Here is an 18,348-nt window from a genome sequence, read left to right on the forward strand (position 1 = left end):
CTTCTAGGTCTCCACGTAAGAAATTTCCCCCAATGACATCTTACCATAGGATGCTATTACACAGAGTAGCCGCTTACTTTGGGTTAGACCACAATGTTGATCAGAGTGGGAAGTCTGTCATAGTAAACAAAACTAGCAATACAAGAATGTAAGTATTAAGAAATGTAGGTATATGTCATGTGTGTGTGTGACAATATTTTATCTTTTTACAGCACCTTTCATCTAAGGTTTTCCACATTTTAGCTAAGTTGCATAATAACCTTACATGATTGGATCAAAAATACATTTTGATACAAAAAATACTACCTATAATGAGGTAGATGAATGAGGACTGGTTTAAAAAACAAAAGCAAAAAACCCCTGAGAGGTCATAATATCAGATATTTGATAACCATTCTCTTACAGATTTTTAAATTAATGTAATTTAGATAGCTTTGTCCAGCCTCAGGCAAATTGGGGTATAGAGGGAATCAAACTTTTACATCATCTTCTTTAATCTTTTACCAATTTACCATCCTTTGCATCTCTGTTTCTGCTCTTTTTCTGCTATAAATCTCAAGAAGGTGAGTCTGCTGGTTAATACAGTATTAACCATAATGTGTCCACTTTCTGGGCTATATATAATTTATTGAGAACAGTTTTCAAGGAGTTAGGAGGAGCCATTTTCTTTACAAAATGATAGCTTTATACTGTTGTTAAATAGACCATCAATCCTGGCATATGGGAGCAAAAGGCCCAATGCAGAGGCACCTAAAATTACTATATGTAAATAACATGTCTTCTGCCTATTTATAAAACTGATCCTAACACAACTAGTTGAGTTCAGCTAAAATTTATATTTGGTAGTGATCTGCCTATCAGTAGAATTTTCTATATTAATTTCTATGTGACAACAGTGAATCTGTGTTATTGAACAGCAGTTAGCTTCAGATACCAAAAATCATGCTTTTTAGTTCATGATTTTTCTGCCTTTCCTAAAGCTAGACTTCTCTCCGGGTCTTATCTTTGGACCATTCAATTTGAATGATTATATTTAATTCACTTACATCTTTTCTGTTATAATGACCTTTATCCTTATAGCTGTCATTTTGTTCACTGAAACTAAATTGGTTTTCTTCCATTTTAAATTGAAGGTTGTCAACAAAATAGATATATTGATGGAACCTAGTATTTTTAAATGATTGTTTCTATAACTAAAATTAAATGAATGAAGATAAATGCCTTTGAAAAGGATCCTATATTTGGGGTTAAATTTCACCTGCAAATGTGAATCTGATTTAATTTTTCTCTGACGGTCACTTAGTCCTTTTTAAAGTATCCCCATCATTTAGTTTTTCCCAGTTAGTTACATCATGGCTAAAGTAGGATAGTAACCATAACATATGGGCTGGAATGAAGGTGAATAGAAATCTAATTAATCTAACCAATACCTTTCAGAGCTGCTGGATACCCAAACACATACACATTAGCAGGCATTTTGACAAACATTTCGACTAGTGACTCTCTAAGGTTTTCAATACAGTGTAACCTCAGTTATTTGAATGCTGTGAATGATATCATATAGCTTTAGGGTTCTCTTCATCAAAATTGCCAAAAGTTTAGCTAAACACTAAATGTTTATGATGTACTAAAAGAAGAATGGATCAATAGCATAATTATAACTAGACATTTCAAATCATTGAAGTTACACTGTATTTTTGTATCTTCTGCAATATGAAGAAGGTTGTAAATCAGAAAACCTTAGAGATCTGCTCCACATTGAATAAAAACAAACTTACCTTTTCCTCATAGGCAGATTACCCGCTCCAGCCTTGAACCAGTGGTGTTGTGGATGTCAACAACCCAGTGTCCACTGGGGTATCTCAATGGAGCGGGAAGTTGGAGATTGCAGGGCAATAAATTCAGGCATCTATAAAGGAAAGAGGTAAGACAGTCTTAAGGTTAGCTGAAATGCCTGCTAATGCTATTTGTTGTGGGAATCCAGCTGCTCTTAGAAAGGTTGCCAGGCCCTTGGTTAAACCTCATAGTTCACTTTGGAATAACAGTGTCTCCCCCAAGTAAAATCTTATTTCTTGAATAAGAAAATGTGACTTTAAATAGCTACAAAAATAATTGCTATAAGTAAACAGGGTAATCATGTGACAGAAATAAACAACATACTGCCTTGTCAGAACTACATAGACAATCTCTCAAACTCCTAAAGAAAGCAGTCTTTTTCTTATCAGTTTGGTCATAAATCTGTTTTTCTCTATATTGTTCTCTTTAATTCTGTCTATAGTTTTATGTGGAGATCTGCTCTCTGTTTCACTTACCTAGTACATTTTAAAATAGAGTTTCCTCAGCTTACTTACGTAATTTTCATTTTAAATCTTATTTTGTAACATTTGACAGGTGGTAGATATTACTAAAAATTCACTAGGTGTAAACAAATATTGACTACTATGTATAATGAAATACCTGGTCAGTTAGTGGAAAATATCATTCAAGTTTATTTGGTCTAGGAATTTACTTTATGATATCCAAAATATGTTATGTGACTATATAATATATTCTTAACTATATGTAAAAAAATAACTACTTGGAGGTTCAGTTGGACTTTATAACCTCTGTATATATTTTTACATATCATATATTTCAAACAAATAATTCCAATTTTCTGAGAGAATAATATTAAGTCACAAGAGTGTTGGGTAAGTTAATTTGAGCGAGTGAAATTTTACATAATTGTAATTTTCCAAGGGCCAAAACTTATGTCTGTCTTTTGGATCTCAATAGAACTTGAAACATCACCATAGAGGAAAGACCAGTCAGCCATAAAACACAGAAATAGCATCTGTTTGAGCGTGGTTGGTAATAATAATAATATAGGTGTAGTAATTTATAGTTTTAATTTAAACATGTCACCTAAAATGTCATATGGTATGCTTCAGCATGATATTGCCATGTTACAGAATCACAAGCTTATAATTTGTAATAAAAGATTTTGTGATAAAAAGGGAGTGTTATTTGTGCCAGACCTATATATTAAGGTTTTACAATCATTACTTTAACTTACAACATTAACCTCCAAAAAAGAATTTTTCTTTTGTAACTAGTTTCAATTAACAGAAAATGATGTGGACACCAGCTAGCAGAGTCCAAGGCATTATGGATGAGACGAGATAAATTCACACGGACCACTGAAATCCTGTGGAGGAAAAAAGATGGCATGGCCACTCTCTCAAGGGGAGAGCACCCCAACCCTTGCCTTGACAAGCTTTTATTGGCTTTCTAATAGCATACATCAAAGAAGGTTTTCATTTATTATGCCTAGGTTTGCTTTAGGTAATTAGTTTTTACAGATAGCAATGGAAAGGATGTTACTGATTACTTCTTACAGATTAACAAAGAAAAACTGTTTCAAATGCAAGGGAACAATAAGAGTAATTGGTCTGGTTACATTTCAGTCCATGGGAGAATAAGCACAGACTTCAGGAAGTTACTTTAAAGATATGCAGTAAGCACTTGCTGCCTCAACTCAGAGTGAGGGAGTTTTAGCAAGAGCAAGTCTCAAAGCAGCCTAGGTATAATGCACGCCTGATTTCCCACTGGAGAACCGATCCGTGGGTTTGGCTTCTGTGGGCCACAATGCACCTACTGGGCTTTTCAGTAGGGCTGAGCTACAATTGCCATTGTCAGGCAGATCAGTTCCCTATAATAAAACAAAGATGCACCCAGCTATAGTTAGTAATTCTTAACAACTTGATTGCATTTTGAAAGTAGTCTGTTAAGTTGTAGTCAATTCAACCACAAAATATTTGATTACTTTCAATTATATAACACCAAACTAGGTACTATAGGAGTATAACATGATACTGTGCTGTTCTTTTTTCTTTGTCCTAGAATTTCTTCTTAGATTTAGAGGAGGCAATGCAAAGAAGACATCTAGTATTTGGGTCTTACATACCAGGGCTCCAACTCTGGCTCAGTCATGTACTTGGACAATTGCTTAAGCCATTTTACTATTTTAGATGCTGTTTATTAGTTCATCTTCAGAATAACCTTATGAATTAGATACACTATGACTAGGAAATATAAAAGTTAAGTAACTTATGCAAATCCCAAAACAACTAAATTGGTAAAGCTAAATATTTGAACCTGAGCAGTCTGATTCCAGAGTCTATACTGTATTTCATAGGGCCTTTCATACATATCATGGGATAGTTAATATTTTCTTAGAAGATTATTATAAGGAGTAAATAAAATAACATAAGTATTGCACTAGTGAGGTAGCTCAGTTGGTTAGAACATTGTCCCAATATGCCAAGGTTACAGGTTTGATCTCCATTCAGGTCACTTACAACAAGCTACCGATGAATGTGTAAATACGTGGAACAACAAATCAGTGTTTCTCTTTTTCTATCTCTGTAAAAGCAATAAATTTTTTTAAAAATATGTTTTAGAGAGAAATACCTAAGTATCTGTTAATGGCATCAGTGAGCAATAACTTGTATTCTATTAGTTTTTATAAAATGTTATTATTTACCTTTTCTGTAAATGTTGTATATTATCTTTTTTGTTCCCTTGTTTTTGTTTTTTAGACCTGATCAGAAATTTAATGAGCATATTAAGGATGATAAAGGCGAAGACTTTCAGAAACGGTATATCCTCAAGAGAGATAACTCTAGCTTCGACAAAGATGATAACCAGGTAATCTAACACTATTAGAGCATTTTTATATGTACAGGATTTACACTAACAGATTATTTTCCCAAGAATTAATTGTTCTCTTTTCTTTAGATAAGAATACGTTTGAAAGATGACAGAAGAAGCAAATCTATAGAAGAAAGAGAAGAGGAGTACCAGAGAGCTAGAGACCGTATATTTTCCCAAGATGTATGTATTGTTATATTTAGCTATTCATGTAAGAACTAATTGCATTGTAGAAGCTCACTCCCCCTTAATCTACTGATCACATTTAAAGCACATTTGTTACATATCAAGTCACTTTTTAGAAATATTGAGATCTGTCTTGTTAATAATTTAACAGTATGTAAAATACTATACTGCAGCAGTTATATAAGTTTTTCAAAAGTGAGTAATAAATTGACGACAGGAGTAATATACTGGACTGAGTCTATAGGTTTTGTAATTTTTTTCGGCTTGTGATTTTTTAGAACATTGGTCACTGTCTACAAAATCATGTGTACTCTAAATGCTACTTGTTAGTGCATTTTTCCTGATAAATAACTTGTTTTTTCTTTTAAAATAATGCTAATTGATTTTTTAGATTAGTATTTGTTTTCTACTTTGTAAGTGATTATATGAAACAATTCTTTTAAAGGGCTAATTATTCTGTGCATACCTTTGAGAAGAGAATCAGTTTGGTTTTACCAGTACTTGTTAGGTACCTGTTCTGTGCAGTACTAGTTACTATTCAAGGATATATGAATGTATGTAGTTTGTGTTAATACTGCCAATAGTAGAAATTTCCTCTCTATTAAGAAAATGAAGAGTAAATAACATTAAAATCTGCATTATCAGTTAAGAATTTATAATATTCCTTCAACAAACTTTATTGAACACCTATAAATAGGTGCTATCCTGGGCACTGTACAACATATGCATGGATAGTTACAATAGTTTATCCCCCAAACAGCTTATATATGGTAGATACCATCATTGTTTTTGTTTTACAGATAAGGAAACTGAGGCTCCAGGAGGCTAAAATAGCCAAAGATCATGCAGTTAGAAAATGACAGAGTTGGGATTTCAACCCAGGTCTTGTGAAATCAGAGCCTAAACAAGATGTGTTTCTCTCTAGTTTGTAAGAGAGATGAAGTCTTTACCCTTGATGAGTAGCCAGACAGTAATGATATGGTGTTTGATTTGTATAGAGACATTAAGGTTAAATGGGGACACAGCAGAGAGCACCATAAACCATAATTAAGAGATGCAAGTTAGCTTCCAAGAGGAGATTTAAAGGACTGAAGTGTTCCAAGTAGATGAAGGACAGTTTGAATTGAAAGATTCAGAGTACCTTGATTATAACTAGGTGACATAGGAAATGAGGAAAGTTTAGATTGGAGAAATAAACAGGGGGCAGCAGATGACTTGACCCTGAAAGCTAGTTAATGTAGGTAGGCTTTTACCTAGAGCAGGAGTCAGCAAACTTTTTCTTATAAAGGGTCAGATAATAAATATTTTAGATATCTCAAGCCATATAGTCTTTATTGCAACAACTGAAGTCTACCTTTTTAATGTAAAAGCAGCTATAGACAGTACATAAATAAAAGGGTGTGGCTGTGCAGGTCTGCCATAATTTAGTGAATCCTGGTAGCTGAAAAACTACTTAGAAGACTGTAGTAATAATAGAAGCAAAAATGATGGTTGCCTGAGCTAGCTTCATAGCATTGGGAAAGCTGTGTTGAGGCATACCTGCATATTCATTGCTACGGCCACAGCCGAAGTACAAGTGATCAAAATATTTGTTGAGTGAATGAGGTAGAATCTACAGACTAGTGTATGCCTTGACTATATAATAATAATAATGGGTTCATGTGTTTGGAAGATAATATTTTAATTTCAGATTTATTTGTACCACAAAAATGAATGGCTTCAAGATGTATATCTGTTCAAAGTAACCATAGTGTCTCCAAGCCAAAAAAAAAATCCTCTATCATGTATTTGTATACTTTTATCACCATGAAGATTTCTTTTTGTGGGGGGAGACACTTTTTAAATACTAGTACACAAGATTTTTGTTGTCATCATTGGTTTACAGATGGCACTGTGTATTTGACAAAAGCTCAACTTTGTACATCTGTTCTTTCTTTTTAGTCCCTGTGTTCCCAAGAGAATTATATTATTGACAAAAGGTGAGGGAATTTTTAACATTTGTTTTGGTAACTGTCTGACTGATGCTAATAAAAATAAAAATATGTTATTAAAATGCCAACAGAATCCAAGATGAGGATGCTAGTAGTACTCAGCAGAGGCGCCAGCTATTTAGGTATTGTGAGCATATACTTTCATGCCGTATTGAAAAATTAAAGCAATTTTAAAATTCTTTTTGTTTTTGTCTCTATTCACTTCAAAGATTTATTTCTAAATTACAGAGTTAATAAAGATGCTTCGGGGAGATCAACAAATAGCCATCAGAGCAGCACTGAGAATGAGTTGAAATACTCTGAACCACGACCCTGGAGCAGCACAGATTCAGACAGCTCGCTCCGCAACTTCAAGCCTGCTGTAACCAAAGCCAGCAGCTTCAGTGGAATTTCAGTCCTGACAAGAGGTGATAGTTCTGGAAGCAGCAAAAGCGTAGGCAGGCTTTCAAAAACAGGTATAAATATCTTGTCTAGATACATGTAGTCAAAACATTAGTTTTCAGTGTTGTCTGAGCAATTTGTTTCATATGACTTATGTAATTATCCTAAAATATAAAATTCCTATCCTGTCAGCAGCGCATTAAGCACTTCCAAAGTACTTAAGAGATAATATATTTATTGACATTACAATTCATTACTGTATGAGAGATTTAAAAACATCAATTAAATAAGAATTCTCTATTGTGACATAAATTTAGTCAGATCGACTCAATGAAATGCCATTTCTTGAGTATCCAGTGGTTGGAAATTCTTAATAGCTTATTTATAGTTGGAAGGCATGGTTACTCAACTAGAATTATTTAATAGTGATTGCATTTTCAGCCAATACTATTATATTAATTATTGATTGCATTTTTTTGCATTTACCATTCAAAAATGAATAACATAGCTGAGAAGTTTTTGAAGAACTAAAGAAAAATAATCTGATATAATTAGTATGAATGAGTGGAAATTTCAGTAACATCCTCATTCTCTTAGCTTATTTGCATTGAGAGTAAATAACATTTAGACTCACTACATTTTCTCTTTTTATGAACTGGTTTCAGTACTAAAAAAGCTCATGTTTCTCTTAGGATCCTTGTAGATGCTTATTTTTATCCCAAAATAAGCATGAACATCAGAAGTGGCTCCCTCTTTTTAGCCTTTTTGGTTCAGCCTAAACATTTGGTGTTACAACATGAGAACATCATTTAGACACTACCAAATTAAAACATTTTAAGAACAGTACTATGTATGTATTACCTGTATTTTTACAAAGAAAAAGAAGTACTGTTTAACTCAATAGGAAAAATTATTTTTATATAGTTCTGATTAATAGCCATTTTGGCACAACTTAAAATAGATATTATCCTTCAGAGGAAATTTGTATAGGGTATCGTATTTGTTTATTTTATTGATTAAAGATTAATTCTCCATTCCAGAGTCAATTCTTTTTCAAAATTTGATTAACTGAATACATTATCAAAATCTTCTTTTCATTTTCTTATTATTCACCTTTAGCCATTATACTGAAAGTCAGTGACATAGCTCTTTGTAATAGAAAATGAAATCAGTTGCAGGCATGAAAGCAGTTGAAAATAAATTATGAAATTAGTTTATTAAGTACAGTGAGAAATAAATTTTAAGCTGATGCTAATATAAGTACTTGGGTATTTTTCATGCTGTTTTTGTCCCTTGATATAATCAAAAGTTGGAAGGTAACTACATTATCGGAAGATGCTATGATTACAAGTTGAAAATGAAAGTCTGCAATGAAACTTGACAATTGTTTCTCTTAATAGAGAATTTATCTTCTATTTTTAATTCCTACACTACTCTTAACCTTTCTGTGTTCTTATACATCAGGGGGTTTTGATATAAGAGGTTTTGGGCAATCGGCTGGCTGAGTTCTTTTTTCTGGGTGGGAATTATAATCTGTATGCTCTAGGTGTTAATCTGAAAGGTAAAATGTGTATATAACTTTGTTGTTTTGGGAATGTGGGTAATGTGCTTTTTGTGACTGTCTGTGGCTGGTGTTATTATAAACTTGTCAGTTGATGCTTTGGCTATGACTTCTCTGACAACTTATGTGATCAGTTTGCTGTATTAAACTTGTTTATTGTGGTGAGGGAAAGAAAACTTGTACGGTAGATGAAAATAGCCAATGTTTTTATGTGGTAACTGCATGTTATGCAATGTGAATTTAATTGTTACATATTTAAAACCTGCGTTTATATATGAGGTTTAAAAAATCCATATTTTTCATTACTCCTCCCCCAGGTTCTGAGTCTTCTGGTAGTGTAGGGTCATCTACGGGCTCTCTTTCTCACATCCAGCAGCCTCTTCCAGGTACAGCTCTCAGCCAGTCCTCTCATGGCGCACCTGTCGTCTATCCAACTGTCAGCACTCATAGTTCTCTTTCCTTTGATGGTGGCCTAAATGGGCAAGTCGCATCTTCTAGCACTAGCTTCTTTTTGCTTCCCTTGGAAGCGGCAGGCATACCACCTGGCAGTATTCTGATCAACCCACAAACAGGTTGGTATCCCAAAAAAAGTGTTTATTTCAGTTGAGATATCAGGAGTTACCTGAAAATGAAAGAATACGTGTTAAATGTAATGTCTGTGTATGTGTTGTCAGATATTCATTTCTAATGCGTAATTAGTGTTTTCTCTAGAACTTTAATAAAAACACTTATGCTAGAAAATGTTAAAAGACATATCAGATAGTATTTTTCTCCTTATAAGATCTTTTAGGCCAAATAATGGCCTGTCTCTAATTAAAAATATTCTATTTCCCAGAAATGAGACAATTAACTTTGAAAAGAGCTTTATTTGATAAAAAGAGTTTTATTTGTTAAAAGCTTTATTCTGGAGAAAATAATATGTATTTCATGAAGAAGGAGAAAGTTAACAGCTCTTACTCATTATATAATGAAGTGGAAAGAACCTATAAGTAATTGTCCTCCTTAATATGGTAATTGTTTTCTACTGAGGAAAAGCTAAAGGAGATCTTATTCGTAAAAGAAAATACGTAGTCTTAATGAATTAATATTGAGAACATGTATTCTTTGCAATCAGATAATAACTTGGACATACCAAGCATTTACTATATGTCATTTACTCTTATTGGGTGCTTTAAATACTTTATTTATAATCTTTGTAACAACTCTGGTAGATTAAATCCCCATTTACAGATAGGATCTCAGATAAGAATCTCAGAGAGATACAGTCATAATACATTTTATGTACATTGTCAAAAAATGATTTATACAGAAAAAAATGTAATGTTTTAAAAGATCACAAGAAGTCTTGGTGTCTCTTCAAAATAACATAGCCCAGCCATTTGGTAAAATAATGAAAACAGCCTTAAAAGGTTATCAAATGATAACCTTCCGTAGAAATTTACGGACTTAGTTGATGTACTCACATCAGCATGGTAGTAGTCTGGCTAGGTAGAAACAGGTGCAAGTGTCAGGGTCTCTGAGTGTTCCTTTTGTTGTAAAGAAAACCATGGCTTGGAATTTATTGCCTTCATTTGCATCTTTTTTTAAGATAAAGTATTCAAACATTTGTGTCTGTATAAGAATTGAATTATCATAAATAACTGACTCTTTAGAAATTCAGCTTTTGCTTAATAACAGTTGTCTTCTTATCCTTCAGGTTTATTGTTTTACTAAACTTCCTATTTCCTAGAGCATGATATAAGATGATTTAATATTTCACTATCTTCTTTTTCTTTCAAAACACATTAGTTAATGTTTTTTGTAACATGAAAGATTCAGTTGAGTAGGGAATAATAAAGTAAGAAACTAATCAATCTGAAATTAAATTGTATTCTTAATTTTAAGTAAGTTCAAAAGTGACTTCTTTGCTTTTTGAGAACAGTGTTACAGCACATCTAACTTTTTTCAGATAGTCCTTAAGTTACTTTTAAATGTGCTTTCAACCCTAAATCTTCCCTACCATTTTGTTTTCAAAATTACTTAGCATTCAACAAATATCCAGCATGAGTTGTTTCTAGTTATTTATGACCAATGCATAATATTGTCAGGGAACTAACTGATGAAAATAATTTGACTTTGGAGAACTTTTCCCACTTGATAGCAATGGAGCAGTGGATTCTTCTTTTCCAAATGTTATTACATGTCATAAGTTTCAAAAAAAAATAGAGGGAATTTATCATGGAAGAAAGGATGTTTTAAAGGCAATGTAAGAATCTGTTATTTGAACTTCTCTTATTTTCTTGTGTATTCTTCCCATACTACATGGGTATCATGGCAATAGTCAGTTTATTTCACGTAATCTTTTCTTTAAAAATAAAATCTAGCGTACAGTGATGAAAAATAATGAAAGTCTGGAAGAAGTTGTCCAAATTTTTAACAATAAGATTATGGGGGCGTTATTTTCTTTTAGACCTCTATTTGTTGGTGTTTTCCCCAAATAAAAATATTTTTGATGATAAGAAAAAATTGTTTAGAATGTGTATAGAAACAGAGAAAAATTTACTCAGTTACTTAAAATATCCCTCTGATAATTAATTAGTAAGCACTAAAAACAAGCCTCAAAATCAACATTAAACTTCTTTCTAGTTTTCTGTCATTTATGAACAAATCTCACTGAAATTGAAAAGATCATTTTAGAGAATTATTTAGGATTTAAAAATTATTTGAAATTTCACAAAATGATACTGCTATCAAGTCACATTTGAAATTTGAAGCCATTGATCATTTTAATTTTCATTAAGTTTTCATTTTATTAGTTAAATATATGCAGGATAGCCTATAAATTAACTGTTTTCCATCACCTAATGGAGGCTAAGTAGTAATTTTACAGTATCCCAAAGTCAAGCATTTTTTTCTGGAAACTGAAATGTATTACAGCACTAAAGCACCACAAGCTTGTAACTAAATTCAGGAGCAAGATGTATTTCAGAATTCAGAGGTTTTCAGAAAATACTGCATATTATAAAATAACTTTAGTACATTTTGGAGCAGCACCCTTGTAGTAAAATACTGCAGCAGAATTTTCGAATATTTACTCTAAGTGGGAAAAATAAAGACTATAAATAGTCTCGTATAAGGTCAGGCTCTGCTTCCTAGGCTAGGAAAATGTTTTGGTTTTCAACTTGTGGCTTCGAAATTGTCAATAAGAATTGTAGCCGTGTATTATAAATTGTTACTAGAATGACTTTTTTTTTTCAAATTCTACTGTAAATGAATTTTTTCCTCCTTTTTCATTTTTTTAGGTCAGCCCTTCATAAACCCAGATGGGAGTCCAGTTGTGTATAATCCTCCAATGACTCAACAACCAGTTAGAACCCAAGTGCCTGGACCTCCACAGCCACCCCTGCCACCCCCACCACCTCAACAACAAGCAGCTAATCACATTTTCTCACAGGTGCTCATATCCACAATTACATAATGCTAAGTTCACCTGCCTTTCCATATTTGGAACTAAATTCCCTAATCATAATTGAGATAGCCCATGTAAGTATCTCTTAGAACTTTAATATTCTCTACCAGTGATGTCCCACTCGCTGCTTGTAGAAAGAGAGGTTAACTTCAAGGGCTTTTCAGCTAATAAATACAGAATATATATTGGAAAGAAGGGAATTTTGTATCTCATGAGACCGTGTGGTGAGTATTTTATCCCTATTTCACAACACCAAGAAATGAAAAAAAGGAATAAAATGAAACTAAGACTGTTCATTATCCCAGTGAGTAAAATGAGTTGTTTTAAAATTCAATAGATGAAGCAGTTTGAAGAAACTGAGTTGAGTTTCTCAAGTTCTGCAATGTACTCTCTATCCCCCTAACCTATGAAAAATAGAGACAGAAACATCTCAAGTTAGAATTCACTAAAGCACTCAATAGTATCTTAAATTTATTTAAATGTTTAGAGTTTACACATAGATTTTCACATGCAGGCTTTGCCCCTATAGAGGTGTTACTCATCCTTGCAGAACTTGATTAGACCAGTATGAATTCCTACTCATTTTGCCTTAAAGGTTCTGTAACGTATGAAAGACAGTTTGTACAGTTAAGTTATTCCTCTTTTTCCACTTGTGAGAAAATGCAGAATAATTTCTTATGAAACAATTATGGTGATGAACTTGAGCTAGAAAATTTTCATTAGTTTTCCTCACAAGTTGTATCATTTGTATTGTAGGGGTGAAGAATACATGAGCAGTTTGATAAAGTTTACAAATATTTTGAAGGTCATGAAAATAAGTGTTCCTCTGGCAACTAACACCCCCAATACTAGGCAGGGCAGTTTATCTTAAATAAATGGACTTCGCCCTGGCCTGTGTGACTCAGTTGGTTGGAGTGCCATCTGTAAACCAAAAGGGTCACGAGTGTGATTCCTCTTCAGGGGCACATCCCCAGGATTCGGATTCAGTCCCTGGTCAGGGCATATACAAGAAGCAACTAATTGATGTTCCTCTCTCACATCAATGTTTCTGTCCCTCCCTTCCCCTCTCTCTAAAATCAAATAAATACATTATTTAATAAAATAAAATAAATGGACTTCAAGGTTTTGATGCGTTTCTAAAAGCATGAATATGAATTCATATATGTAGAGGAAATTGCCTAAAACTATTTCCAAAGATTCCCATATTCACTTTCCAACCCCATTTGATTACATACACTCAACTGCATATTAGACTGTATCAAACTCCCTCCCTGTTCTCTGCCTTGGCTTCATTCAACTTGGTCCTGAAGTGTTTTTCTTTTATTTTGCTATCATGTAGTTTTTGCCGCACTGTATATTTCACTAGGAGCTTTATAGGACCTATTTTCATTTCAGTTTGTGAAAATAATGTTAATCTGGTAGCTTCAAGAAATTCTAAGCATTTATCTGTGGTCATATATCTTATAAATAATTAGATTTATTTATAAAAGACAATTCTAAGTGAAGGTGTAGACAGTTTAGTTTAGAAATAAACGCCTTTTAATGGACTGTAATTTGAAATTTTGGGGTATTCATCAAACTCCATGTCTCTTTTTCCTGGCATTGCTTCCAGTGTTTTTGATAATTCATCATCAGATACAAAAATAAGAGAAATGATACTCAGTAAACTACCTTTTGCATACTGAGATAATCCATCCACAAAATTTTAAATAGCCAAACAAAATAATGCTGTGATTTCCAAACCTGTGGAGGGGCTGTATTTCTTGACACCAATCATTTTAAGTGATTGTTGTTTTGCAGCCAGTTGGAATTTAAGTAGGAAAAGGGAAGTGCTAGGGCTTTTTCCTTTCTAAGTGATACCAGAATTTGACTTGGCTCAGCCAGTCTTCTTAGCCCACATTTTTCTCATTACCACTTGACACCTTGGCAGACATTAATTCATAACCTTGGTGCTCCTAGTGCTATTCTTTCTTTTATCCCAGAGCAGACTAAAGCTTTTGTTTCATCTGACACTTACATAGCAGGTCAAGTTATCTGAAAGAAAGTTACGTCTTAATGGTTGTCTGACTTAGTAACACATTGAATAGCCTGTATTTGGAAGTTCTAAAGCTACTCCACCTCATTTAGTGTGATATGTGTTGTCATCAGTTAGCAAGCTTGCTAATTTCTAGTTGAGAGGTAGTGAAAAGCAAGTGGCTACTTTATAGATCTTTTAGCTTTCCCTCATTTTTTTCTATTTCTATTTTAACATTAGATTTTTTTGTGGGATTCTAAGCTAATATAAGCCCTTCATATTTTTAGAAACTATTGTGTTGATTTTGTGTTCAAAGTGTAACTCACTATTTACACATCTTAGTTGTCATAAGAATTTCTCCTTATTTAGATTGTTTCCTGGGCAATGTTATTCAGGAAATAAGATTATTATTTTGCAATTTTAAGTTTAGTTTATTTTGCAATTTTAAAGTATTTTCTTTGGAAATATTCCAGAGAGAGATTCATGTATATACATTTTGACCAAAACTAAGTGTTTTCATTAGATAAAAATTACCTGGGTTCCTCTAGTGCTTGCTTACATGACTATCTACAGGTCACTTAACTCACTTTAGCCCGCTCGACACCTATAAAATGTGTTATGGTAGTGGTTAAGCCAATATGTATATTACCCACTTTGTAACAAACTATATAAAGATTGGAAAACTCAATCAAATGTCAGTGTTAGACTATAGATGGAATAAGATTTTGAAATGTTTAAAATATTTTAGGGGTTTTTTTAAAACACGTTTTTTGAGTGCCCTCTAGAAACTTTTCTGGAAATGCAGGAGTATTCCATTAGTAAAAAAAATTTAACTAGTTTCTCAGTTCTTAATAAACATTTTCAGTTACAAGAAAAATGTCTTTGGTATATAAGAGATGTGTTTCTGTGTCTGTAGGTCCTTTTTTTAAGCTGCTGTTGTTAATGGTACACCTAGTACAAAGACACCTAGTCTTTAAAAAATTGCTAAAATTTGGACACTTTGGTCCCAAAAGAGTACCTCATTGTGCCTTATCATTTAACGGGGGTAATTGGCATAGATATTATGTAAGTTACTACTGTCTGATATTACCTGTTTCAGGGAATCTAATCTTTTTATGAAAAAACTATCTAATTATGTACTAAATTTAAGCATAGGTATATTCTCAAAAATATTACTATGTAGAGTTTCTTCATTTAGCATTGTTTTTGTTGTTTTCTGTAGCATTAAAAATGACTTTATAAATGTAGTTTAAGCTGTTGTCAAAAAATGTATAACTTTCCATTTTATGCAGGTTTTCTAATATTTTGTTCTGACATTAACATTGTTCACCAACCTGTTATTCCTTAGCCTGTTGGTCCTCTGCAGTCCTATTCACAACCTATTCAATACTCTACAACCCCTTATGCATCCCCGCTTCTGCCAGTCTCACCCACCCAGTGATACTCAGTGGTACTGTATCTCTGATCACCTCCTGCATTGTTTCTTTGGGTGGAGTATGATGAAGGCTCATGAATGCAATTAATGTGATGTGATCTTTTGCGATTATTTTAAAGTCAGAGAAATGTGTATACTGAAAAGTGTTTCTAAATTGCATTAGGTATAAATCTCTTCCATGATATATTTGTTATATTGGCTATCACAGTGATTGTATAAACCCTAATCTTTTCCTTCCTCTTCATAATGAAATGCTTTTCAGGTTGACTATTCTAGTCGTAACATATTTTACTACATACCTCATTGAGGTCAGTGCAACTCTCTGCAGTCCTAGGGTGGCAGCTTTCATCTGGGTTTAAGATTTCTGTTCTTTTCCCAGTGCCATAGGTCCAGTAGACTTGGTACCAATTATTAGGGTAAATTGAAGCTTACAACTACAGAAGAAATCCTCCTAAGTAAATTTCTAAGGAAGACCTGTAGATATATCTGTGACTATAAAATAATGGTACCTCCTTTAACCCAGTATATGCACCAGTTCTGCCACTGCTTAAGAGCTCAGATGCCCCCTTCCCTGTGTTTTCTCTGTGACCTTTGGTTACTAACCACAAGAGACAGCGATGTGAAGTACCTTCTGCATACTACCTAACATGAAATATTCAATAAATACCAGTTTCTTCCCTTAAAATGAGTCTCTCTAATAGCCTACATACTTTTTGCAGTTATTTCTTAAGCTGCATAGCCATCACATTTTGAAATTGTTTTCCAAGTTAAATTACAAGCAATATCTTAAAGTCACTCTATACTTTTCAGAAACATTTATTGGGGGTAGCTTTGTTTTGAGCTAGAGGCAACCTTATTTATCACCCTTGGCTCTGAATGATTTTCAAAAATCATTTCTGGTCTGAAAAAGTGAAATTTTGCCAGCATTGAGAAGGTTGACAACTTTAAAAGAATAGCATAAAAGCCTGAAAAATGTTTTTTTAAATGGCACATCATTGGTATAGCAAAATTGAGCTTTTCCCAAGATGATTGTAATAATGGTGTGCAATTAGGGTATCTTTTAAAAATAATGGCCATATTACCTTGTAATTATAGCTAGTATATTTTTCCCTTTTGAAACTATACATTGAGTTAAGAAAACAGCAGCCATTTGGGAGAAGTAAAATCACATTTTTTAAAAGTATATTTAATTGATTATGCTGTTACACTTGCCCCAATATTTTTCCCTTTGCACTCCCCAATCCAGTACACCAACAATCGCCTCCTTAGTTCATGTCTGTGTGTCATGGCTGTAAGTTCTTTGGCTTCTCCCTTTCCTATACTATTCTTAACCTCCCCCTTTCTATTTTGTACCTATCATTTATGCTCCTTGATCCCTACACCAATTTCCCCATTCTCTCCCTTTCCCCTCCCTGCTAATAACCCTCCAAATGATCCCCATACCTATGATTCTTTTCTTGTTCTGGTGGTTTGCTTAGTTTTTGTTTTTAATATTCAATTGTTGATAGTTGTTAGTTATTGTCATTTTAATGTTCATAGTTTTTATCTTCTTTTTCTAAAATAAGTCCTTTTAACATTTCATGTAATAATGGCTTGGTGATGGTGAATTCCTTTAGCTTTACCTTGTCTAGGAAGCACTTTATCTGCCCTTCCATTCTAAATGAAAGCTTTGCTAGATAGAGTAATCTAGGATGTAGGTCCTTGCTTTTTATCACTTTGAATACTTCTTGCCAGCAGAGTTTCTTTTGAGAAATCAGCTGACAGTCTTATAGGAACTCCTTTATAGGTAACACTCTGCTTTTCTCTTGTTGCTTGTAAGATTCTCTCTTTATCTTTGGTCCTTAGCATTTTAAGTGTGAAATGTCTTGGTGTGGTCCTCTTTGGGTCCAACTTGACTGGGACTCTTCTGTGCTTCATGGACTTGAATGTCCATTTCTTTTGCCAAATTAGGGGAGTTTTCCTTTGCTACTTTTTCAAATAGATCTCCAATTTCTTGCTGCTGCTTTTCTCCTTCTGGCACCCTTATGATGTGAATGTTGGACCTCTTGGAGTTGTCCCAGAGGCTGCTTATACTACCCTAATTTTTTTGGATTCTTTTTGTTCTGATTGGTGGTTTTTTGCTTCCTTATGTTCCAAATCATTGATTTGATTCTCAGCTAGATCCACTCTACTGTTGCTATTGTTGTTTACTATAAATTGTTCTTTATTTCAATTAGTGAATCCTTTGTTTCTGACTGGATCATTTTTTATGCTGCTGAAAACCTCGCTAAATTCCTTGAGCATCCTTATAACCAACCAGTGTTTTGAACTCTACATCTGACAGATGGCGTATCTCCATTTCGTTTAACTCTTTCTCTGCAGTTTTGATCTGTTCTTTCAGCTGGGCCATGTTTCTTTGTCTCCTCATTTTAGCAGCCTCTCTGCATTTGTTTCTATGTATTATGTAGAGCTGCTTTTGACTCCATGTCTTGGTAGTGTGGCCTAATGTAGTAGGTGTCCTGGAAGGCCCAGTTGTACAGCCTCCCCGTCACCCAAGCTGGGTGTTCAAGGTGTACATTTTGTATAGGCTGAGTATACCCTCCTCTTGTAGTTGAGCCTTGATTGCTGTTGGCAGATCAATGGGAGGGATTTATGCAGGCC

At 33.6% G+C, this 18,348-nt stretch overlaps 1 protein-coding gene across 7 annotated transcripts in view; it reads left to right on the forward strand.

Moving 5' to 3' along the window:
• The window catches only part of R3HDM1 (R3H domain containing 1), a 217,470-nt gene that overhangs the window by 118,215 nt on the left and 80,907 nt on the right, over window positions 1-18,348 (forward strand). For 4 of the 7 annotated variants that reach the window (XM_045826036.1, XM_045826038.1, XM_045826039.1 and 1 more), the window contains 8 exons: window positions 8-148; window positions 4,581-4,689; window positions 4,780-4,875; window positions 6,820-6,857; window positions 6,941-6,991; window positions 7,098-7,324; window positions 9,129-9,383; window positions 12,093-12,244. In XM_045826036.1, coding sequence (XP_045681992.1) covers window positions 8-148; window positions 4,581-4,689; window positions 4,780-4,875; window positions 6,820-6,857; window positions 6,941-6,991; window positions 7,098-7,324; window positions 9,129-9,383; window positions 12,093-12,244 — 1,069 coding nt within the window. Of the gene's footprint in view, window positions 1-7; window positions 149-1,835; window positions 1,925-4,580; window positions 4,690-4,779; window positions 4,876-6,819; window positions 6,858-6,940; window positions 6,992-7,097; window positions 7,325-9,128; window positions 9,384-12,092; window positions 12,245-18,348 lie in introns of those variants that run through there. The other 3 variants (XM_045826041.1, XM_045826042.1, XM_045826043.1) reach the window with 2 other exon arrangements.

Source organism: Phyllostomus hastatus, unplaced genomic scaffold (assembly GCF_019186645.2).
Source record: "Phyllostomus hastatus isolate PE091 unplaced genomic scaffold, TTU_PhHast_1.1 phas_scaffold_60, whole genome shotgun sequence".
Lineage (NCBI taxonomy): Eukaryota > Metazoa > Chordata > Mammalia > Chiroptera > Phyllostomidae > Phyllostomus > Phyllostomus hastatus.